Source organism: Mustela putorius, unplaced genomic scaffold (assembly GCF_011764305.1).
Source record: "Mustela putorius furo isolate JIRA1106 unplaced genomic scaffold, ASM1176430v1.1 tig00003834_pilon_pilon_pilon, whole genome shotgun sequence".
NCBI lineage: Eukaryota > Metazoa > Chordata > Mammalia > Carnivora > Mustelidae > Mustela > Mustela putorius.
In genome coordinates, this window is record NW_025421987.1 from 9,358,808 (window position 1) to 9,385,371 (window position 26,564).

Below are 26,564 nucleotides of genomic sequence, written 5' to 3' on the forward strand. Positions count from 1 at the left end.
CTTCCTCCTCTCTCTCTCTCTGCCTGTGTCTCTGCATGCTTGTGATCTCTGTCTGTCATATAAATAAATAAATTTAAAAAAAAAATACACTTGGGAGAGGAATGTTAAAGAAATTCTGGAAAAATGAATTATTTTCCCCCAAAATGCAAGTGTTAAAAATCATCTTGTATCTTTAATTCAAAAATGCATAACATTTGACTTACATGTGCCTTAAATATCCTATGTCTTTTAAATACTTTGCATGGATGCAAAAAAAAAAATGACAATGTGTTAATACATGTGTTATATTCACTCCTAATGACAGTAACAGACAACAATGACTTTCATATATATCATGGCCTTTATAATTTAGAAGAAACTCTTAAGTAGTTGCAAAATGGATCAACTGAACCCTAGTGTCCAGCCATGCCATTTGAAATAAGTGACTTAAGCTGGAATTTCACTTTAATAGATTCTAAAAAGGGAATAATACATGTTCTGCCGACTTCACAAGGTCGAGATTAAAGTTACATATGCATTGCAAAGGGTGTGTTAACACACCTCAGGTTCCAAACACAGAGAGTGCTAAGATGAATCTTTTCCACATTTGAGGTGTTTTAGACTTTAGTGGGTAAAACAGAGGCATAAATAAGTAGCTAGAACATAAAGGAGCCATTCCTACTTTAAACTGGGTTACAGTAGATAACACCACTCAGCTTGATTCATGGGTGGGGAGGGGGATGTGTAGGAAGAAAGCCTTGAAAGGCAGGCACTGTCTTTCTGGCTGGGAGAGGGGTTATTGGTATTAACCCTTCATGTGACATTTTTTTCTTTGTAAGGGCTAGCAGGTCACAGAGATTAAACAGGCCAAGTAGAATTTTGACACTAAATGTAAACCAAATTATTATATTTGGGGGAGCAAAAAAAAAAAAGCTTTAAGCAATTATTTGTGGCAAATACTCATATTCTCCTTTGGATGATTTATTTGCACAAAAATGTTGGATCTGTATTTTTCTCTGTGTATTATCCCATAAATACCAATGGAAGAGTATACAATCAATACTGTTGTTGTTTTGTTGACTAGCCATGTATACATAGCCCGTTGTCTCTGCTGAAATGTAAGAAAGCACTGTAATCTCCAAAAAGTTAACAGCAAGAAGACAGAATGAGTGGCCATCACATGCTGTTTAATTCTAATTTGGTAGGATGTTAATGAATTCCCTTTCTCCCCTATTTGAATTCTAGGCACATTCAAAGCAATAATCAACCTCCACAGCCCCCGGTTCCACCATTAGGTTATATGTCCGGAGCCTTGATTTCCGATTTGGAAACAGATGTTCCAGATGATGATGCGGACGATGAGGAGGAAGCTTTAGAAATGCCCCGGCCCCTGAGGGCACTAGAGCAGACACCCGGATCCAGTATGGACAATCTAGACAGCTCTGTGACAGGTAACGGAACTGATTTAATAGGAATAACTGACCTATTTATAACATTAAAATGCATCAGAAATCAAATACTTTCTTATGTAAGATTTATTCCACTCCAGCTATTTCTATAACATTTTAAATATGTTAATATTAAACACAAAATTCAAAAAGGATTTGGAAATACTTTTGCTTTGCTGCAAAAATGATAAGAAAATTCATGAATTTTAAAAAGCTTTAAAGACATGAAAGAAAACTCAATTATATCCAGGGCTTTCATGAAAAGTTCACTCTACTGGGGAACCAAGTCTATTACATAAAAAACCTTGACTTTTAGAAACGATATATTTTGTTTATCAGGAGCTACATACAAAGTGAATGCAATCTTAAGACGCCTCTCAATATTTCACTCTGTAAAATCATTCACTGATGAAAATAAGCAAGTCTTCAGAATGAGCCTCTCTAAGGTTGCACAAGGTATTATTTTTGGAATGGAGAAAATGTATAGTGAGATAAGCCATACATTTACGCATTTCATATCTTTGGATTCAATAATTGCTCCTCTTCCAAGAAATACAGTTATTTTTGCTGTTTACTCCTTCGGTGTCCTCTGCTTTGCTCACCATGTGAACGGTAGCAGTTGTTACTCTCCTAGGATGATCCCAGGACTGCAACATATTGCCAAGGATTTAAGTTTATCCCATTTTGTTGAAAAAACTTGAATCCTAATATGTACACAGTGACTATGGAGAAACACAAAAATTTCATCTTTTATTCCAGTAGGTATCCCTTCTTTGACACACATGCACAAATGTCTCCTATAGGACTAGAAAGACATAATCACCATAAGCGTAGATCTTGCTTTTGCCTGGCATTGGGTTTTCTCAGAAAATCGCCCTTTTCTGTTTTCATCTTGATAATATCATCTTCATCCTTGTAGGCATTTAGCACGGTTTCATTTCATTCATTTGTACTCCAACGCTCCCAACTTACACAGATCTCGCACTATGCCTTAGAGTTCAGCCAGCACTGAGGGAAACTTCTTTATGGCAGTGATAGAGAAGGATAAAGACCTATATGTTTCTTCTATATGCCTTCCTGAGTAACACAATGTGTGATGCATGAGTCCACTATTTTTGTTTGTTTGTTTTGCGCCTTACCTGGGGGCTGTATGCTTGCCAGGCTAATTAAGATTTAAGAACTGCAGATACACTGCTGTGATTTCAAATCCTGATCCAACTGAAGGTGGCAGAGCAAAAGTTTAAATCTTTGAATGCAGAGAGCTAACTTATTAGTGCACTATTATGTTAAGCCCCTTTGCCTGAATTTGTAGCATAATCTTCAGGGTAAAATTCTGCATATTTTTGCATATCTCACTAATGATACTGAACTCTTTTCCATTAGGAATGCAGTAAGAATTGCAATAATAACACACAAAAAAGGCAGTTATAGCCTATGTAGTTCTTTTATTAAATATATAGTGTCAGAGGTGATAAATATATCTATAAGCCTGCCATTTCATACGTTTCCATGGTCACCTGTTAGTAACATGTTAGGGTATTTAATGTGAATGTGGTTAAAACCAATCTGCCTCTCTCCTTGTAGTGAGTATACTGTTCATTCCAAATGAAGCTTTTATTGCTAAGAAAACAGTCTGTTTTCCTCCTTGAATTCACTGCTTAATTACTGCCGTGTATAAAAACCTCATGGTTTCTAAGTATGTATTACATGATGAATTTACCCTATGAATAATACATCATCTCAGTGAAAGAACTTGTACTCTACAAAAAGTAGCCAAAGAGGAAACTCTTTACTTTTTTCTTCTCCTTTTTTTTTTTTTTGGCTCTGTGATAACTATGTGGGAAAGGTATGATCAAAGATTTAATTTGTCTGCTAGTATATAAGTATAACGTAAGTAAATATAAATTAAAATAAGAGCAAATATGTTTTCTCAAAAAAGTATGTGTGCGTAGGAAGCATGGGTGAATGTATAGATGTGTATGTGAGAGAGTATAGATAGGGTTTGTGGTTTTATTTGCATGTGAATGTATGCAAGGGTGTGTGTGTGTGTGAGTGAGTGTAAATAGAATTTTAAGTGTATTAGAGTGTGTGTGCACATGCACACATGTACGTGTACATGGAGATGGCCCCGAGGTTAATGTATGTATCAACCAAATGTTTTGGAAATCAACATACTGATGTATATTATTCTAACGTGTTTATGTTTTCTTCAGACACTTAAAGCTAGCTTAATGGTGCTAAATGAGGTAGGCAATAAAACAGACACTGTTTCCATTGGCTTTTTATGTTTTTAAGATGGTAAGTGCCCACAGAGAGGATTCTGATCTTACTGTAAATTACTTGGGGTTCTAAATTTGTCTGTGGTATGAGGAAATCAGGCATTTACTTTGACTTAAATCGCCTGATAGAGATTTTCACTTTCATGAAACTAATAACCATTTTTATTAAATGGAACAAACAGTTCTATTCCATTCCTTGAAACTCTAAAGCCAACCAGAATGACAGTCAAGTGATAACACAGAGATGGGTTAATAAGCCTATGTATTCCGGATTTTACTTGATATATTACATTCCAGCCTTAACCACTTTAAGTAATATCAGCAGCTAATAAGGTGCCCAACCCAGCTTTATAAAAAAATAATTATATTAATTCCCAATATTTTCATAACAACAAAGTAATTTGCGATGGACCTCTTTAATTTTGAAATAATGGGTCATGAATGGAAAAGCAAGAAGAGAGGAAAATATCTGTAGTTTCATATGCCATAATCTCATGTCTTCACCTGGCTGGGCTGCTATAACAAAAGGCAGTAGACTGGGTGGCTTAAACAATAAGTATTTATTTCTTACAGTTCTGGAGGCTGGGAAGTCCAAGATCTAGGTGCCAGGAGATTTGATTCCTAGTGAGTTCCTCTTTCTAGCTAGCAGACAGCCATCTTTGTGCTGTGTTCTTACATGGTAGAGAGAGACAGCAAACTCTTGTCTCTCTCTCTCTCTTTTTCAAGATTTTACTTATTTATTTGATGAGAGAGAGAGTGAGAAAGCCATAGAGCACAAGCAGGGGGAACAGCAAAAGGAGAGGGAGATGTAGGATCCCCACTGAGCAGGGAGCCCCATGTGAGGCTCAATCCCAGGACCCTGGAATCATGACCTGAGCCAAAGGCAGATGCTTAATTGACTGAGCCACCTAGGCGCCCTAGCTTCTTTTTGTAAAGTCACTGATCCAATTGTGATGAACCCACATCCATGGCCTCATCTAAACCTAATTGCCCCGCCAAACACCCCACCTCCTTATACCTTAGGGATTAGGGTTTCAACACATGGATTTTAGGGAAAAATCAACATTTGGTTTCCAAAACTCAGTAATGTGGAAAATGTATTTACAAACCTGTTATACTATATTTTTTCCCACCACAAACTTTTTTTTCAAAGATTTTATTTGTTTATTTGAGAGAGGGAGAGTGTGTGTGTTAATAGGGCAGGAGTCAGGTGAGGAGCAGAGGAAGAAGCAGGCTCCCCCCTGAGCAAGGATTCTGATGCGGGACTCGACCTCAAGACCCTGGGATCATGACCCGAGCCTAAGACAGATGCTTAACCGACTCAGCCACTCAGACGCTGTCCCCCCGACCCCCACCAACAACAAACATTTATCAGATGTCTATTCCTTCCTATCTGTTGACTAGGAATTTAAATATAATAATGATAATAATAATAATGCTATGAAGAAGAAGAAGAAGAATATTAGCTTGCACATATATAGCCCTTAGTAGGTACAAGACACTATCCAAGGAAGTGGCCTGCTTTTCTGTTGTGGCTTCATGGGCTAAGAATATTTCCTACATTTTTAAAGGATTCTAAGAAAATATGGAACAAACAAAAAAGACAGCAAAGCCTCAAATATAAGGTATCTGACACCTCATAGAAAAGTCTGCAGATCCTTGTTGTAAAGTTTTAACATATTATTAATTCATTAACTGCCACAACCCTGTTTTTGTTCTCATTTTATAGAAAAGGAAATTGGGCCACAGAGGAGTTCAAAGTATTTTTAAAGTTACCCACGTGATAAATGACAGAACAATTTTCAAAATCAATTGTTCTCACTCTTATGATAAATTATCATGATCCCTTCTCTGGATATGCCCAACTTTTTTTTTTTTTTTTTTTTTTATCTCTGAATTTAACATATTTAAGAAGAAAATGATTTCCTGGCCTATTACTTAACATATGGATCTCTGTCTCTCTCTTTCTCTCTGCTCTGTCTTCCTTTCTGTGTGTATGCATATGTGTGTTTATACACGTATGAATAAAAATGTACACATATCCGCACACAAATACAACATATAGTTTTATCTCTGGAAACATTAGCCCTTACTCTCTATATGCTTGATCAAGATTTAAAAAATCTTAATTTTTAGATGTACCTTTTATTATTTATTTTCTTATATTTAGTTTATATTCAGTTATAGTGACTCATGTTAACAAAAATCAACTGTAGCAGCACTTTTTATAGGAAATCTTTTTAATTTAATTCATACTATAACCCATTTGGTTATAATAAAGTATAAAACTATCTTGATTATAGCACATCACACTCTGTTTGGGGCTATAAAGTAAACACCCAGAGTGTTTCAGTCTTCAGGAATATGCTTGCCATATTTCCTCCTTAATGCCAAATCCACCATTTTGGGGTAACAGGACAGGGAGGGGAGTTAATGCTTCTTTCTGTATCTTCCATGATGGGAGTCCAGGGTAAGTGTTTCCTGAATTTAATGACTCCACCACAGGAAAAAAGAAACAGATGGCAATGTGAGCGAGGACAGAGGGAAAATGTCCTGTACCCGGTGCCAAGATTCTAACTGCTTCACTGATCACAGAAAGTACAATGGAGAGTGAGTGCCATGAAGTGAAACGAATAAAAGTTTCCTTAACTGCTGGACCCCACATAAATATTACGGCTGAAAGGAAATCGTGGCTTTATATTTTCTTGATTTTATGTCCTTGGAGGTTTTTACTGGAACTCCCAAACCAGATTGTTTTGAAAACAATAAAACCTGGCAGCCTCACCACCTTCCTCGACCACACAGCTTTTAGAGAATTGGCCACTCGACAGTGTGACCTGATGCCTTGCTTTTGTTGCACAAACTCAAGGAAAATATTTTAGAATTAGGGGCATTTCAGAGATAAGGCTACAAATAATTAAATCACTTTCTTAGGCTACTTCAACAGCTGTGACGTATTTAAAAAGAAATTAAACATATACTTCAGAATTTAACAGATAAAAGAGGAATATCATATATTCCACTTTTATCTGAGTGGGACAAGTTAACAGGTGCCATATGTCCCAAGGAAGAAATTTTGTAATGACTTATTTTGCTTTCCATATATACTACATATTCTTTCCCTCTGAGAAATGCAGGTGGGATCCTTGCATATTTAATATGTTTGAGTGAAAGAAGGATTTCTAAAGATTAGAGATGTTTTCCTACGTTTAAGCAGAGGTCAAGATCTGGATTGATTTGTCCAAAGACACTTAGAGCTGAAGATTTTATTTAACAGATATTTAGACTGATTGCACTTAATAAGGAGAGTTCCTGGATTAAATATTGGCTGAAAAAATGGGGGACAGCCAGTTTTTGTATCCCATAAAAATGGTAATGCAACAATTAACAGGGTCATATTATAAAGCACAGACTTTACTCTAGCTTAATGGATCTAAGGATAAGCATTTATCAGCAAGGAAGGACTTAGCATAAAGCGACATGTAAATGAATTGATGACTGATCATAAATTAATTTTAGTGCTGAAGATGGAATATAGACACAGCAAGATGCCATTTTATCATGGTATTTTACTGCTCAGTAACATTTGAGCAACAACTTAATGTCCTATATGCAGTTCTTCTTTAATAGCTTGAATAAATTTGAGATATTTTTGGCCTTTCAGCAACTTTAAACCTGAGAAATTTCCAAAGATTGAAAATGTAAACACAAATAAATTTGGCTATGTGACATAAATTCATTTTTCATTAAATGTTTAAATATGTATTGATGATGTTTGGGGCTATAACATGTCAAATTGGTATGGATTGCTTATAATTTGTAAAGAATCTCTACCTGAACTCATTCACTTGGTGTTCATTTCAATTTTTATGTTTCTATTTACATCTAGGAAAGTAAAACCCATTTACTTTCTTGCTTACTTTCTAATTCGTGAACCAATGTGTTCCTTTCCTTCCTATCATTGTCTTCTTTTATTTTAATGGTTTCCACAAATGTTCAGATCATTCCTGATGCTTAAATCTAAAGAAAGAGCAAGAATGGTAGCCACAGAGGTGAAATCAGTGATTGCTTTAAACAAATGTAACAATTTTATAGCATGCAAGAAATTTAATGTATGTTCTATACTTTTTTCTCCATGGTATATTGCTAATTTTCTTTTAAAATATTCCCCACCAGTACCCCCATTCCGTAGATCGTACTTAAATAGAGAAAAGGGGCTATCAAAAATAAAGAGTGAGGGACAAAGAAGAAAGAAACTTTATTGCCTTCTTTTGTTTCTTTCTTGCCCTCCATTTTGAAGGTAAACTCAACTGTACTAACCTGAGGGCACTTGCCCCTCTTTAGCTTGGGGTAATGAGATTTCCTGATGCTCACCAAGGCCAGGCCTGTGTAGCATTTGTCTTTTCAACTTTGAAGTCATCTCTCTAGTTTCTTAGCTCTTACATGGAATAGCAAAGAAAACAGAGCTGTTATTCTTGCTATATTGACCAAAACCTACTCCAAGCCATATCTTCCATGCTGCTCTCTCCACCCATGGAAAGGAAAAAGAAAGCACCAAAGAAAATTTCATGAATAACTGAGATTTCTGAGGACATGGCAAGGAACATTAATGGTGGAGATAAAGTCAGCAAAGACAGAAAGGCAGCAAAGTAGCTGGTCCGTTTAGGGATTGGCAAATTTGTAGGTTGAAATCTGCAAGCTGCATATGAAGGACTCATTACCACAGGAGATAAATGGTGTTTTTGAAACTCAAGCTAACTCTGCTAAGAGAGGTCATAAAATCACATTTTTTTAATGACGCTGCTGTGGTGAAGGATTTTTCCTACTTTTTCAGGTTCAGAGACTGTATTTGTCATAATGATAAATCCTGAAGCTCAAAACACACAGCAAGACAACTTGAACAGGAAAAAAAAACAACAATTATTTATTGGCTGGTTATAGCAGAGAAAGAATTTAAATGAACAAAAATGGGCTAAGTACGTTAAAATACATGATTGAGTGTGGATGGAGAACTCAGGGGAAAAAAGCAAATCGCCACTTCATATAACATCATTATCTTACTTTGAATAAGATATTAATAAATATTAATACTCAAGTATATCAAAGCACAGCTATGTATATTAATTAATTTTTTAGTTTTCCCTTTCAGGTAATAACTCGCTTCTTTTGCTATTGTCCAAGTTGTCAACAAGAGTTGACTACCATTATATTCCTACTTAATACATTTTTCTACAAGTTCTTAGGAATATATTTTTTCTGTAAATAAAATAAGTTCATTGTTAGGAAATGGCACATGGGATAGAATTACATATAGGATTTATGGTGAATAATGAGAAACATTAAAGACATTGAATTCAATATGCCTGATGTTTGCTGAATTTCTACTGGGCACAGCCCCCATAGAAGAAATAGGAAAATGAGTAAGAGTCCCTCATTTCCAGAATTCCACTGTCTAGAATAAGAAACAGTATGCATACAGTAGCGTATCAGGTGTCTACAAACTATAGTTCGTAGACACCTGATACGCTACTGTATGCATACTGTTTGAAAAACACAAGTAGAGAAATCGATTCTTCCTAAGGGTTAAAGGTGAGGTGGAATCAAGGTAATAAAAGGGAAATTGATTTGGACTTTCAAGTTGGGCAGTGGTCAGTAGAGTTAATGACAATCCAGAGGTGTGTCGAAGCGACCAGAGATAATGCGGCATATGTGGGGCAGGCAGTGGGACTACAAGGGCTGTAAGAGGGTGTAGGGCTGGAAAGAGAGGCTGGGCTAGATACCGAAGGAGCTCAAATTCTTAACCTTGGACTCCAGATGTGGCATTCGCAAACTGAATGGTTTTGAAGGGAGGAACAAAATTAGGTGTCAAATGAGAAAACTACTTCAGATGACAATGAGAAAGACAGAGGGACCAGAAGGAAATCACCAGGCACCTAAGAATGAAACTGGAGATGAGATAAAGGAGTTGCTTGTTTGGAGAGGGAGTTTCTTCAGAGAGCTGACAAAGATTTAGCTGTAGATGCTCAGCGGACATTTAGAAATACAGAAAACAGGTGTGTAGGAGAGACCAGGACAGAATTTTCACGTATTTCAAAACTCTCCTCAGTTCTAGGGTTTCGTACTCTCCGGTGATCACTGACTGAATCACTTTGATTTTTTTTCTTATCTGTCGTAGCATTATATTGCAAAGCCCACTGCATCATTTCTCCTTTCGTTTTGGGCTGTTGGTCCTTGACTTGTGATCATTAACTCAGAAATGGTTCTCTCAGAGGAGGCTCGGTGACTGCTGTTATCTGGGCTCCCTTGCAGTGGCCTGTGTCAGGGGAATTTGTTTGGAAAGTAAAAAGTACATCTCTGTGCTATTGGCAAATAGAATCAAAACTCTATCTTTCTCTGCTACACTTAACACCCTTTTAACTTCTCAGATTCTTCTAACCCCTTTGGTTTCTGTTTTCTCTCTCTTGAAAGTGCATGAACCCGTGTGATTGTATCCTGGCACCTCAGCCAAAAATACAAACGCTGCATCAAACCAATAATCTTATCTGGACTGTTGTCTCTTAAATGCTGGAGAAAAGGGGCGTGGGGAATCTATGGGGGGGATCTATTTTTAATCTCTTTTTTGTGACTATGTAATTTGTTGATGTAGAAACCATAAATGAGCTTCTTATAAATATTTTTTTTTGCCTCTTTTTTTTAAAAGTTAGGCTAGGAAATATGTGACACTTTATTGTGTCATAAATTAATAGTACACAGCTTAAATATTGTAATATTAATTGTATTAAATAATAGATTAAAGTTTCCGTGTGCCTTGGTCTAAGAAAAAAATCTGAACTTGTAAATGATGTGCTGAAAAATTAAGAATAAAAGTTATTTCTCAGTATCTTCATGTTTTGCTGCTCTTGACACATAAAAGTACCATTCTTTTCCTCTATCACCATATTGTGTTTTGCAGAAAATCCATATGAAGGCCAGTTACATCCCTCATAATAGTTAATTTTCTAAAACAAAGATTCATAGTAAAAAGAAACCTGGAGTACTTAAAACAATTAAAAAGCAAAGAAGGCATCCTGAGCTTTGAAATTAATAGAAATTTTTAGAGATACTTTTTTTCTTTGTTCTAAGTCTGTATGCTCTGATACTAGTCATACTTTTTTTTGTTGTTTATACTGTTTGTTGTTATATTTCCTGATTATTTCCATTTGTATTTTAAAACCTCGAAATGATTTTAGCTCCTCCACAGTACACCACTGTATATTGATTGCAAATTATCATTTGAGTCTATTTAAATTCAAAATATATATTCACCCTCTTCCTTCATCTGAAACCTTGATAAGTTTACTTTAAATGACACTATAATTTACTTCAATAAAAGTGTCCTTCTCTGAATTGTGGGGCCGAAGGTATACATAGCCATTCTATTTCAGAAATCGATTATGTAATAATATAAACAATATAAGACTGGAACCATACGAAACATGTTTTGTTTATGCGTTGCAAAGAGGTTTAGGTTTTACTGGGGATTCATTCGCCCGCACTAGGAATGTGGAAACCGTGGAGGAGGCTTGCATATGGCTGCGGAGGTCAGGATGGAACCAGATTTGCCTCGGGGAGGAGTGAGGAGTTGAGGCAGCCTACTTGTTCCTTAGAGGAGTGTGTGCGAGGAGATGAGCTATCCAGTATGTACCACTCACTAGACAACTACATTTGTTTTTAGGTTCAATGGTAAATGGATGGGGCTCTGCATCTGATGAGGACCGTAACTTTTCTAGTCATAGATCTAGTGTAGGTAGTTCCTCAGATGGCGCCATCTTTGCCAGCGGCAGCTTTGCACAAGCACTGGTGGCAGCAGCAGATAAAGCTGGTTTTAGGCTGGATGGAACCAGCCTTACGAGAACAGGTTGGTAGACTCTGAGTCCACACTCTTTGCATGAGAGAGTCTTGTCCTTTAGACACTGAGCTATTTTTCTCCTGTTCTTCCTCCTCAGTGAGTCTGACTGCAGGGCTTTCTGTAACATGCATGACCACAGTTCGGATCCTCAATTACCAGAACTTTCTCCCCGATGCTACTTTTGCAGAGCCGAGAATAGGCTCCTACTCACCCACTTCTCTCCGTTCTTTCCCTTCCCCTTCACGGCTCTGCTGATTAATTGGAATCCGCTTTCCTTTTACGTGATAGCCAAGCTGCATCTGGGATGGCCATTAACTTTTCAATAACTCACTCTTGGCCAAATTCTCACACAATCAATAATGGGCCCAGTGATTAAAATTATTCAGCTTTTATCTCCATCACTTTCCTTTGCCCCATTTCTTTCTGCAAATGTGTTTTCTGGGAAGGCTTTCTCAGCAGGGGGTGAATGGGTCTATGGCTGCCAGTCTAACCGTTCAAATGGCTGATGGTCTTATTAATTGTTGGGCTGTTAAAATTTTAACCCAATAATTTGTTATTTGTTTTAAAGGATGCTAATTAAAGATACACCCACTGCATTTGCCACTAGAATAAAATGATGACTACATGTGTATGGCTCTTTGGCCTAATCTAATTTGGGTTTCTGAGAGGAATTGAGTACCAATTTCATAATTTTTCATGTATCTGATTCTTTTCCCTAAAAGAAATGTGAGATTCATCCTCATAATAGATCAGTAATTTGTGTTTGTTTGTTTTACTGAAACAAAATAGCTTCGGCTATTGATCCATGCTATTCTATGGCTGTACTTGTTAAATGCACTTATAAAAAGATTCTAAAATGTGAATTAAATGGAGCTACTTTACAAAACAAACTAATGAAGCCTTAAACATGTTTAAGAAATCTTAATAGTATTCAACTAGTAAAGTGAAGAAAAACGGTTTTGACCCTTCACTAAACTCTCAGGTGATAAAAAGGAGTCTTGGAAATTTTCTTTGAATTATACCATCAGTATTTCTTTTCAGTATGCATTAGGAATCTTCAAATGATATAAAAATTTTTTTCCAAGCATTGCAGAGGTTTATTTTTCATATAGCATCCGAACTAAAATATGATATATTATATCAAATATAACAGTTATTTGAATTTTCTTGCTTTATAAGGCGTAAGTCAGAAACTTTATGTTGCCTGAGTGCTTTTTGTGGCATAGCTATAAGCACAGCAATGAGAAAGTGCAAGGAAACTAATAAATTAGAAGGCATAAGTGCATTTCTTGCATGTATGCTAATAGCTAATAAAGCATTAAGCAGTATCATGTCACATTGACTTAAGAAAATGTAACTACATACAATAATTTTATGTAAAGGGAAAACATGCACAAGAGAATAGATACATGCACATAAAACAACCCTCACTTACCATAATGAACATTATATTAAAATCATAAGATGTTGAACATTTATTAGCTACCCTTTTCACAAAATAAATTTCCCTGCATATGTACTAAACCTCAAGAAAAGGACATAACACAATTTCATTTTTCAATGAGAATTTGGAGTCTGCTCAGATACAGTAATATTCATCAGAAAATACCTATTACACTTTGGATATGCAAGGTGATTTTAACCTGCTATCTATCCTATACTATACATTAATGTTATTGAGTTTCTGTAGAAGAGGTAAAATTCATCGTGTATTTGTATGGGCGGTAAGGTCAGTTTAATATATGTCTCTGAGCAGACCTTTCATGTAGATTTTTCAAATGCAATTACTTCAGGACCTTTTTCTGTGCTCAGAGAGAATTGGTAAGATCCCAAGGATAAAATTTGATTTTTTTATTTCAGAAGTAACTGCTTTAATTTTAAGAAGTAAAAGCAGCATGAATTTGCATATAACCATAAAAATACCACTAAGATCATCAAGGTTAAATAAAAATATAATCAAGTAATATCAGGTTTTTGGTTGGTGGATTTGTTTTACATCCATTTGCTTGAATCTTTTTCCAGTGGGCAGTGTGTTGGTTACTAAAAATTGGATAAAATAAAAGCAAGAAGACATATTTTTTTTTTATGGAGATGCACCAGTATTTGGTATCTTTAAATGGCATCTCTAGGCAAGTTTGTAGGTTAGGCTAAGTAAGAGCAGAAATACAAAACAGGCAGAATCACTGCCTTATAACATTCTCTATACCCCATTCCCTTTGTTTTCTTTTTAGGCAAAGCTTTTACCTCCTCTCAAAGACCTCGACCAACCAGCCCATTTTCTACTGACAGTAATACCAGTGCAGCCCTGAGTCAAAGTCAGAGGCCTCGGCCCACTAAAAAACACAAGGGAGGGCGAATGGACCAACAACCAGCCTTGCCTCATCGAAGGGAAGGAATGACAGATGGTAGGTTTGTTTCCTTCTCTCTTGTCTCCTCGCCGAAGAGATGCGCTCTGTGCGAATCATTAACTTAGATTAAAGTAGCAGTGGTAGATTAGGCACTGCCTCATTATGTAACAAGGCAGAAAACCCGGCAATATGGTCTCGCTTAAAGAAAACACCCTCTTTTCTAACAATCTGGAAGGATTTCTGTATTACCACGCCCCAAGAAATGTGTGCCATACCACTTTTCAATGTTGATCTTGCTGCCATTCTGGCATTTTCCATTAATGCTTTTTAATGGACATTCCCCTTTGAGGTTAGGAAAGAAAACGCAGGTAGCACGTGCACTTGCTGTGCATTTCTGATATTAAATTTGGGACATTTCTGACATCAAATTAAGATAACTTCGATGGTATTTCACTTTTGAAAAAGACCATGAAGTGATTTGTAACTTAGCAATTTTTTAGTTTCATGAATTTCAGGACTAAAACCATACTACAGATCATCTGGTAGATGGGTCAGCAAGCTTTTCTGTAAAAGTCCGGATAGTAAATATTTTTTGTTTTACCTGGCCATACAGTCTCTGTCACAGATACTCAACGCTGCCATTGTAGTGTGAGTGTAGCTATAGGAAAAAAAAGAAGAATGCGTGTGACTGATTTCCAATAAAACCTTGTTGATAAACAGACAGTGGCTGAATTTGGCCCATGGACCCTAGTCTGCTGATTTATTTCAATTCTTGTATTTGTGTATAACTTTCAGTCTTTGAGTACTTGCTTAAACACTGCTAGTTTCAAGAGGCACATTATTGAGCAATGTCCTTGTTCAATACAGAGTAGTTCATCTCTTTAAAGTGGGATCTATTTCCTGTACGTTCAACTGAATTCTCATACATTTAAAAATAGGAATACAAATATTTATCCTGATGTTTTATTCTATTAATACCTATGATTTATGTATAATGCCCAAAACCAAAGGTACATTTCTTCTGCTTCTCAGCACTATCCCCTCTAGGCATACAAACTTTAATCTGAGATAGTTCTACTAAATACCAAAAGGGTGAACCTACCCAAGCTTCACATTAGAACCATCTACAGAACTCTTAAATTATCCCCTGGGGATTGTGGGGTTTTTTTTATTTGTTTGTTTGTTGTTGTTGTTGTTATTTATTTATTTCTTAGAGAAAGAAAGGGAGAGCACAGAGGTAGAGGGTGAAACAGACTCTCGCTGAGCAGAGAGCTTCATGCGGAGATGTGGGGATAGATCCCAGGACCCTGAGATCATGACCTGAGCTGAAGGCAGACACTTAACCGACTGAGGCACCCAGGCACTCCCTGGGGATTGTGATTTCATTGTTCAGAGTGAAAACCAATTATGGATATTTTTAAAGCTCCACAAATGAATCTAATGTGCAGTCAGCATTGAGAAGCTATGATGGTGTCCTTAACATTCATTTCAGTCTCTTAGGCTTGTCATTATAAGACAGAACGAGGCTTAGTTGGAAAAGTACTTACTCTTTATTGGTTCGGGTGAAGGGTCTGTATCTCGTAGCCATCTCTGTGCTTTCTGTTGCCATTTTGTAATGTAGGGCAGACTTAAAAAGTCAACCATAACTTGTTCTAAAAGCTTTCAGGTTTACTTATCTTTCCTGCTACCTTGTTTTCATTGGGGAGTATTTCTGTGGAATTTGAGAATAAGGGTGAACTCAGGATCTTGATTCCTTTATAAACCAATATCCTGTGGTGAACAAAAATGCTCACCACTTCCTTTCTGCCTCAGATGATCTGAAGATTAGTTCAGCATTTAAAGCAGTCAGTAGTGTTGGTCTTATTCCCTCTAGATAAAAAAGACCACCCCCATTGATATGGTAGTTATAAAACTCAGAATTAACAATTTTGTATAGTTTTCCTGCTATCAATGTCATGGAAAGAGAAAAGAATTTTTTTTCTGAAATGTAAGAAGATAATATACAGAATATCCAGAAGATAAAAAATATAAACCAAAAAGATAGTGCTCCTTTTCTTACTAAAATACTGTTCTTGCAAGTTTTCTCAGAATGTCTAGTTCAAATAAGCTGCTTCCTACTTTAAAATATGATCAATTTATTGCTTATATTTCTAAACAACAGACAGTCCCTAACTCTTAAAGTTGCCACCATTTCAAAAGGAGGTTATGGATTATGTATTGTTTGTAGAAATATTTTTGAAGCAATAATATTGCAAGGGAAATTTTGGCTCCCATGTCTTCCCAAGTTTATGATCCAATGATGTTCCAGTTATGACATGAGGACATCTATTATGGATGGCAGTCTGGAGATCATCCTTAAGGATGTTGTTATTTTATAGTAAATGTGTGTGTCCTAGATTTGTATGGTATGAATCCATGCATCAGTAATAATTTTACAATATTTGTATGTAAAATCAAACTGTTCTTTTAGGGAAGGCTGCTGTTGATTAGCACTTAGTGCCTAGACATTTCTACACTTAAACTTTTGCTTGATACATTTCGAAATTGTGTTTGGTGAGTAAATTAATCGGTAATTACTGGAAGCTGCCATACCAAACCACTGCTGTCCCTCAATGGCTTAGTACAGCAAGTTTGTTCCTCATGGTTACAATAATTTATAATAATTTATAAAGGTCAGGTGGATCTCCTCTAAGTAGTCATATAAGGATGTATGCTTTTTCAATATTGGGATGCCATCATTTTTAATGTGAGACATTTGTGGCTTCTGAGTGAGGGGAAGACAAAATCTGGGTGATCACTTGGGAGTCTCTATGTGGCATATATCACTTCTCATTTCCTTGACAAGAGCATGGGCACATGACATCAGACTACTGACTAGATGGGAAAGTAGTGTTTTCTTGTGTCTAGTAAGAGGAATCGGGAACAGTGAAAAACATCAGCCTCTGTCTCAAAGGCAATGCAAAAACCACCACACACATCAAGGAGTCTTCTTCTCCCTTGAATAAAGACTCTCCTAAGCAGGCATTGTTCAGTCCAAATCTTCTATTCCATTTGCATAAGCTAAAGAATACCCTTTGATAGCAATACACTGACAAGTGCTGAAGAAAGAAGGCAGAGAAAGTAATTTTCTGTCCATCAACTTCCCCCCCACCATAGCATTTCCTTCTAGTCTGTTCTCCCCTCATTCCTATGTCCTAATTAGTGAAGGGAGTCTTTGCTCTCCACAGACTACCTTGGCCACACTCCAGATCTGCTACAAACTAACCTATACCATTTAGCAAATTTCTTTATTCATTAATCAATTTATTCTCATACCAAATGATAGGCTGGAAACCAGCAGGCAAAATCCCCTGCTTTTCTGGAGCTTGCATTCTATTGAGGGAAGATAAAGACCAATGCAAATATATAAGGGAAAGTAAAAGTATATAAGATGGTGGCAAATATCATGGAGGGAAAAAACATAGGAAGGAAGTAGAGAAATACCAGGATTCGGGAGTGGGTCACCTCTTTTTTAAGTAGAGTCTCAGGGAAGGCTTGACTAAGTAGATGACAGTACAGAAGACTGGAAGATTAAAAGGGAAAGAGCAATGCTGGTATCAAGGAGAGGTCACACCAGGTCAAGGGAACAGCAAGTGGAAGCCTGAAGCTTTTTTGCTGAAAAGTAAGAGAAGCAGTGTGACCGAGGCAGAGAGAAAAACAGAATAGAATATGAAGTTAGACCAGTCAGTGAGGGCGTTTGTAGGGTCTTAAGCTTCTGTAAGGACATTGGCTCTTACTTTGAATCGGATACCATTGAAGAGGGGTGTGTGTGTGTGTGTGTGTGTGTGTGTGTTTAAGGTGGAGGAGTAACATGATTTTACTTCTGCTTCTATTTAAAAAAAAAACATTGTAGCTGTTATGTCAAGATAGACTAAATGTGCTTTTCTGTGTGAAAGCCCAGAAACCACTTAAGAGGTTGTAGAATTCAACCAGTGTAGCGATGTAGAAGTTCTTCCCGAGGTAGCATCAGTGGAAGCAAGGAGAAGAATTGAATTCTGGCTATAGGTTGGCAGAGCCAACAGGATTTGTTCGTGAAATTAACTCAGGCTATAAAGCAAGAAAGTCAAGGATTACTCCAAAGTCTTGGTCAACTTGTAGAATGCAGTTGCTACTAATTGAGATGATGGACGTTACCGAAGAAGCATATCTTGTAGAGGAAGGTCCAGAACTCAGTTTAGATATGTGAAATTTTAGATCCTTTCTAAACATCTAAGTTGAACTCCTCAGTATGGATTTAGTGATGTGAGCCTGGAGTTCATAGAAGGAGAGATCCCAGCTGAAGGTATCTGATTTCTTTTTGCCTTTTTTTTTTCTTTAAACCTGAAAAAGACAATAAAAATGGTACATATTTAATTGGACTGTTGTGTACCTGACAATGTGTAATCCTCAGTAGACCAGTAAGAGACTCTTTAGTGAATTGATTTACTTGAAATGAATCAACTTGGAAATGAATAATAAATTTAAGTGAACATATTTGATTACTTTTATTTTTGCCACAGTCATTTTTAATTTCATCTTTTTTTCCAATTTGTTTATTTCAATGTGCATGTCATGTTCTTTCTTCTTAGAATATACAAACTCCAAGTAAATTACTTAATTATATAGCTATATGATTTCAGGTTAAATTAAACAGTAATCAGGATTTTGGCTAGCATACGTAGATGCCATTTTGGCCATTTTAAAGATGAAGCTGCTTTGATGGAGAATGAAAATCAATGACCAGATAGTTATTTTGAAAGCAAATGTCATAATTCCTGCCCTTCCCCCTACTGGCAGTCTTAAGTCCAAACACTCAAGTGAAACAATTACCTTACATTTACAATAATGCCTACCGAAGGAATTCAGTTTTGAATATAAAGGAAACATAAACTCATTTCTGGATTATTCTACAAACAGATATCACAATATTGGATCAGCTCTTCATTTTGGAAGAAATGTTCCAAATGCAACTTTATTCTCCCAGATGGAAACACTGTTCCCTTCAATAATTAGTAATTCATAATCTAACAAGAGGACATACATAAGAACTGGGAATGCTGCTTCAGCGTGGGAACTCCCAAAGCAGATGCGGAGGAGAGTGTTATTGTCAATTCAGTGGAGGACAATATCATTTTTCTCATTATGAGAGAGTATAAAGTTTCTTAGCAAAGTCTTTAAAAAGAACAATTTAGCCTTCCTTAAGGAAGCTATCTTTTGTTCACAAGAAATTCATGCTTTTTCCTTTTGAATTTCACAAACAGTATTATTAGAAGTAAGAGCACTAATACAACAACAGCACAGGAAATAATGGATGAAGATTATATGCAATAGCCCCATTGATAATAGATATATGTAGTGCATATGATATTTTATTTCATGAACGACTAATGTAATCACTGATATTCTAAGGATGAACAGAGAAGTTTGCAATAGTATGCCAGAAAAATTAGAAGGTAATAATCCAAAAGAATGTTAAGAATGTTCAGGAGACTTCAAAATCTTTAACAAAGTAATTTTAGAACTAGTATAATGGTACAAATCATATTATAGAACTAGTAGAATTCTTAAAGAAAGATGACAGAAGAGACTAAGATCACAGTTGAAGATAATCCAAATATAAAGATATCATGATCTGCACAGTTAATGAAAGGAAAATAAAAAATTAGCTGCACATTTGAACTTTTGATTTTTTCATATCTTATATTTAATTTAAAGAGCTTTTTTACAAAGTTATCTATTCTACCACATCTCAAATTTTTATGATACATTGTCTATTCTAGCACCATGAAGCATATTCTATCTGTACTCTGAACATTGGTTATTAGTTATTAAAATTAATGCATTGGAAGATTATAATGTATTAGTTGTAACTCATTAGCTAACTCATGAAACGAACAGCCAGAATTGGTTTGTCAGGCAGAATGTTAATTGCATTTAATAAATGTTAGCTTAACCCCTTGACTGTTGCTAAATGTACCACATACATGGGTAAAGGCAGTCATATGTTGCATATGATTCGGCATATAGTTCTTAATTTCCCGAGGGCAACATTTCCTATGGAGAGTGGCAGGGCAGCCTTTATTCTTCCCAGGGCCTTTTACTAACACAGCTGCTAGAATGTCTAGTCATTTTTGTGTCATGATATGTCTACTTTGGGGAGTTGGAGTGGACAATGAAGAAAATATGGAGAACACATAAATTGTATTTTGTACCTTGAACATTAGCCTCAATGTGCAATTGAAAACACTTTCTACATATTATAATTGAAATCAGTCGATTTTGTTTCAAAGACACTATGATCCAATGGTAGCAAAGAGATCAATAATATGCATTTTAGACAGAAATAACTGACCTTTGCCCTCCCTGCAACCCTCCCTTACCCCCCCACCCCAGATTTCTTTTGCATGAGTGAGACTTTTAGGAGGGCACGGGTTTTTTTCTTCATCTTGAATTAAAACCTGTATTTTTCATTAAATTTTAGTCCATTCTAAACATTATTCACAATTTTTAGATCTTCCACCACCACCAGATCCCCCTCCAGGTCAGGGTTTAAGGCAGCAAATAGGCCCGAACCAGCATGCTGGTAACGTGGAAAACTCAACAGAGAGAAAAGGAAGCTCTCTGGAAACACCACCAGCATCCAGCTTAGAAGACACAAAGAGCTCATTGGATTGTCCAGCTAGAACATCCCTAGAGTGGCAGCGACAAACCCAAGAATGGATAAACTCCACAGAACGCCAAGAAGATATACGGAAAGCCCTACACAAACAAAGTGTTGGACCAGGTGTGTTCTGCACAGTCCCAAGAAAGTGTGGACTTTTACCTTTTGTTTTCCTACCAGGTATTTTAGAAATGGCAGTTGTTTAAGCGCATCGGAAAAAAGTTTGCCTTGAATCACTGAAAAGTTGGGATTCCTCAGCAAAGTTCACCAACATACACCTTAAGGCTGATTCCCATGGGGATTGTTCCTCAAGTTAACCTTGCGTAGGGGTCTTTGAGCTCAAGAGATTTCACCTGTATTATTCAAGAGACAATTTGATATTTTTGCCTCCTAATGTTTATACTGAAATGCTTTTAAGACCTCTAAATTTCATCTTAACGTCCATTTAATCCCTGCCTTCAAGCACTTTCATTTGACTGAAGTAACTAGTCATTTTGAAAAGAGAACTCACTTCAGTCAAATCGTTGAACTCATTGAAATAACAAAGTTGCACATAAATGTATGTAAATATCTAAGGATAGAAAAGGTTAAACTGGGCCTGTGCTTTCTCCAACTGGTTAAATTTAGTTGATTGTTAACAGTTCATTGGGAAATATTCTTGTTTATAAATCAAGCTTCTGGAACTGATACAAAATAAAAGTCATCACTTGTGGTTGGATTTTATTTTGGGAGGGGTAGTGGTTGTTGGAGCCTATTATAGAAATACATTTTCTGGAACATTTCTTCTCATATCAGGATTCATTTTCATTCATATACACAAACACACACAGCACAACATTTGAAAGTTTCTTTACACATTTGTTTTTTTAATTTGGACTCAGTCATTTGTAGATATGCCCTCTACCCAGGCATTTTCAATAATTATATGATGTCACAACTTGGTACTTAAGATTTTAGAAAATGTAATGTTTATAAGAGCCAAGATATATCCATTTTAAGACCTAGATTTAGTGAAACACTTAGGAAGTTTACATCGTTCATGTTGTGAAAGAAAAGTCATGTGATTCTTGAGATTTCATAAAGACCATTTAAGGAGAGAAATAGTCATCACAGTAATAATAGCCCATATCTAGAAAGAAAGAGAAAAATAGAAAGGTAGAGAGAAAGAAGAAGGAAAAAGGAAAGTAAAAAAGAAAAAAATGTTTTAAAATATTAGTTACTTAATAATACACCTTGTGTTATTTGTAGGATTGATACCTAAAATGTGTTTTCATTTATTATTTAGTTATGAAACTGTGTTTTTCTCTTTTTCTTTTAAGGAAATACACCATCTGTAAAATAATGTGTTTCTATCCCCAGAAACAACAGAAACTTAGGAAGCTTTGTCAACTCATATATAGTTCTTTATCTAAATTGATTGAGAAAATGTTGCTATAATTTAGAGTGAAACAAAAACCATGTTTCTTCAATATTTTTGAAAAATTTAATTGGTGCCTCACTGAAGTCCAGAAATTATATTCATAAAAATGCTTTTGTTAAATAATATGGTTCATGGTATTCAGCTCCCTTTTATTAATGAATTTAAATTTTGCAAATGATATGTAACATTGTATTTTTATCCCCAAGTTTATTTTTTTAAGATTTTATTTATTTGGGAGAGAGAAAGAGAACATGAACAAGGAGGCAGGAGCAGAGGGAGAGGGAGAAGGATACTCCCCACTGAGCAGGGAGCCCAACAAGGGGGTCCATCCTAGGTCCCTGAGATCATGACCTGAGCAGAAGGCTAATGCTTAACAACTGAGCCACCAGGCACCCCATCCCCAAATTTCCTTTTAATTTAATCCTGTTTCAGTTCCTATTATCAGAAATGTTGTTTGCACATGGAAATTTTTTAATATCCAGGCTTATTGAACCTCTTATTTTTAATTTTACTGAAGAGTGAAATCATAAACTAGCCCACCTTGAACTTAATGTTTAAAGTTTGTTTGGCTTCCATGTTGCTGTTCAGCTTAGCACTTTGTACTTCTTTTTCAGAGGAGACATTGGTGCCATACAGCAAGCCCAGTTTCCCATCTCCAGGAGGTCACAGCTCGTCAGGAACAGCGTCTTCTAAAGGATCCACTGGACCAAGGAAAGCCGAGGTGTTGAGGGGAAGTCATCAGCGCAATGCCAGCGACCTTCTTGACATAGGATATATGGGCTCAAATAGTCAAGGACAGTTTACAGGTGAATTATGTAAGTGCTTTAGGACCCTTCAAAGACACTGGTGATTCAGAACAAATAGTGGGTCAATAATGTAGGGGAGAAAAAAGTTTCCTTGACCCTCTTAGGGTCCCTGGCTGGGTCTGAGAATTAAACTGATAAACAGAGATTAACAGGAGAAAAGTCTACAAATTTTATCGAATTTTTACATGCCCACGGGTGACTTCAGAAGAGCATGTAGACTGAAAGAAGTGACAGAGCAGAAAGCTTTTATATCTTTTAGACAAAGAAACCATAAATTTGTGAAGATTTTATGATACCGAGGGGTTTGGTATAGAGGAGAAGTCAAGGGTAAAGAAGTAACTGGGAAGATAAGGGTTAGTTTAACAAGGTTTGTTTGCACAGATTCCTCGGCCCTATAACTCCCTGTCTCTGGGAATAAGAATGTCTTCCTTCCTCTGGTAGAGGGAGGGTAACTTTCACATGGGAGTTTTATGGTCTGTTTCAGAGAAGAAGATCAAGGTGGGGAGGAGAGAGGTCAGAGTGACCTTCCTCCCTTTGTTGGTTTCTCAGACTCCTTCAGCTTTCAATATTCCATATGCCAAGATGTCATGTTTTGGGGTAGCACGTCCTGAACCTCATCAATAACATTGGGACAATAAACAAATTTCAGAATTGTAGAAATCATGCTTTACTAAGAGAAAAAAATTGATTACGATTTTTGGAAATAGAGCATGGCTATTTACAGCCGTCCATTAAATGAATATTTCTTCTATTCCAAGTCTGATTTACATGATACAAAATTTGCCTATATTTAGGCAATTAATCTTAATATTTATAAGTTAATTAAGAACAGTCCACTTTGCAGTTTTCTTTGCCTTTTAAAGAACCTTAGGAATTCCTCGTTCCCTAGTTGCTCTTCATTTATTATTATAATTTTTTTTAGATTTAGACAGTCGACCTTGTAAAGTTGATATTTTATTACGATAACATATTTTATAAATAAATTTCTTTTTGAATAATGATCCAACATTGATATAACTATCTATAAAATAAAATAATCTTTTTAAAGATTATTTATTATCTTACTCTATAAAAATCTATAATTTATATAATCTATAAAAATAAAATAATCTATAAAAATAAAATACCGGACAACAGAGAAAGAGAGCATGTCACAGTCACAGGAAGAAGCTCTGAATTCTTTGTGTTAATTTTTTTTTTCGTAAAATTTACCAATTCTTCTCTCCAATGTCAGAATTATACTTGTTAAATAGTTTCAGCTGCTTATTTGAATTCACATTAAAAGCACTGATGAAGGAATATCCCTGGATTCCAGTCTTCTCAACCCAGCGCAAGTCAGCTACCTTCCCAATCTCTCTACTTCCTGATCTTAAAAAAATGGCATTACTATTATGCTTCCATCACAGACTGGGGGATGCCATGAAATAATGAAAAATAAAAGTTCTTTCAAACTGTGAAGTTCTTTATTGACTAGACTTCACATTTTTAAGATATGTTTATAATTCTTAATTTGATTCATGACTGCTTGGATTTTGCTTTGACTTCCATTTTAGCGTAACTGTAAACTCACAGGGACGTGCAGGGAGAGCGCTATGTGAATTTTAAATCTCCAAATTTACAATGTTTCTTTCTTTCCCTTCCCATCACTACCTTTACACACTCGCAAAGCCCATCTGGTGGTGTTATTTTCATTTATTATCTGTTCACGTGGCTTTTTGTCATGTTGGTCAGTTGGAAAGCCTACCTAATGTCAATGCAAACTTACCTCTGATTTTTATCTCTTTGTAGAGTAACTGAGAGGAGACATGCAAAGCTGCTCTGAAGGACCACCAGGTCTGAACTCATGGAAGTGATGACACTAAACAGTGCAATGAACAATTTCTTTATTTATGTACTATTAAAAGAACTGTAAATGCAATGTAAAGACACACAGCCACACATATCCCACAGATATTTTACTTGTGTTCTTCTCTTAAGTACACCACCCACCTTAACTCTTTCTTGTCAGGAGTATATACAAAAGAAAGAAAACAAAACTCGCCCTCCAGGAAGAAAAGGATTTTCCTCTGTATATAATTTCTTTCGTGCATTGCTATGCAAGCTCCCTCTTTTTAGCTCTGTTCATACTATTGTCTGTTTTTATTGGTCTGTTGTACTATATGTGAATTAATAGGCTGTGGTGCCATATATTAACTTTTAATTGTGTAACTTTTATGTTTAAATTTTGCACTGCAATTTTATTTGGTGATAAGCACAAATCTCTACTCCTCGTGACATGAAGAACAGGACTGAATGTGAAGGGAGGTTCTGTACTGTAAGCTAGGCTGGGTGCGCCGGTTGGAACCAATCACGCTCGAGGGTTTGCAGTTGGGGTGTAGGAATAGAAAGATGCAAGGGAACAGTGGTGTTGGCAAAGTCTTCTTTAAATATCAGGGACTGAGTCAAAAAGAAAAGCAGAAGGGTGGCTTTTACTATTGACAAAAAAGCAGGGGTGCAAGAAGGAAATTTAAGTCTTCAGGCTAAATAGCAAAGATGTACTAAGCTTGCTTAAAAAAAAAAAAAAAAAAAGGAAATTAAGGTTATATGTAGAATCAACTTAACCTGTTGTTGTAATTGACCTGTCTGAGAATTATAACAAGCAGAAGGAAATTAAGGTGTTTCACAAGAGCTGTGTTTATATTACAGTTTTTTAAAAAAGCATTTTCTGAATTACCATAATTAATCTCTCCAACTCATTAAGTCAGACTATAATATGAAGTTCCCCAAGGAAACAAACAAAATGAACTCTAGAATATCTAGCAAATAGTTAAAGAGGCAATTTATTATTAGGACATACTCGGGCTGCTTCCAAATGCAAAAACTCTATTGCAATATCTCGTTTCATCTTTCTAATACATGTACAGTACACACTAGAGGATAGAGCTGCATCACTTAAATTTATGACTTTGGAAAAATAATGCAGTCTATAGACAATTTTGTGTTTTATTTGGTTAAGAAGTGAAGTTTATGCCACAAATGTATCGCCAAATTGTAAGTGCTTACAAGGCAGTGCTCAGAGTATGTTCAGTTCACAGTAAGTAGACTTATTGGAATAAACATTTTATGGTACATTCTCAGAAATTGGCTACCAACTAAAAGATGTTTGACCCACTTTGAATGAGTAAATTGAAAACGAAAATTTAAAAGGAGAAAAATGCATGTTTATACACTTTTTAAATAAAACCAAACCTCGTTAAGTGGACATTAATAACAGTGTCCTGCCTCATTTGTTCCCACGACTTTGAGAACAAGAAATTCCTGAACATCAGTCATGTATGGTCAAAAGGAATATGACTTTGGAATATATGTCAGCCTCGGTTCGTGTATAGTCGATCAGTCAAGTAGAAGAGAACTTCCCTGAAATTCCCACTGGTGACATTTTTTTCCATCTGCCGCCTCCACAACTGTAAATTCTATTTCTAGTTATACTTTCTCATGTTTTTCCTATGATGTGTTCAGTAGTTGGTACTTTGAAAAATGTTCGATGTGATTATTAGAATCAATTCTAATGGGGGACCCACTTGAATGACAATTCATATTCCCATTCATTCTTGGCTCAATCTCCAATTCTGTATCATATTATTGTAGCAAAGGGATAACGTAATTCATTTTCTCTATCCTTTTTGTTCCCTGAGACTGCATCAACACAGGCAAGAGTGGAGGAATGTAATGTTTTTT

At 36.0% G+C, this 26,564-nt stretch overlaps 1 protein-coding gene across 22 annotated transcripts in view; it reads left to right on the forward strand.

Moving 5' to 3' along the window:
• Positions 1-26,094, forward strand: part of ROBO2 (roundabout guidance receptor 2) — a 1,685,112-nt gene extending 1,659,018 nt beyond the window's left edge. For 7 of the 22 annotated variants that reach the window (XM_045088214.1, XM_045088212.1, XM_045088213.1 and 4 more), the window contains 6 exons: positions 1,225-1,430; positions 11,421-11,603; positions 13,826-13,999; positions 20,472-20,744; positions 22,656-22,856; positions 24,636-26,094. In XM_045088214.1, the coding sequence (XP_044944149.1) occupies positions 1,225-1,430; positions 11,421-11,603; positions 13,826-13,999; positions 20,472-20,744; positions 22,656-22,856; positions 24,636-24,637 (1,039 nt within the window). In that variant the 3' untranslated portion in view covers positions 24,638-26,094. The remainder of the gene's footprint in view (positions 1-1,224; positions 1,431-11,420; positions 11,604-13,825; positions 14,000-20,471; positions 20,745-22,655; positions 22,857-24,635) is intronic. The other 15 variants (XM_045088225.1, XM_045088224.1, XM_045088223.1 and 12 more) reach the window with 5 other exon arrangements.
• The last annotated feature ends 470 nt before the right edge of the window (positions 26,095-26,564 follow it).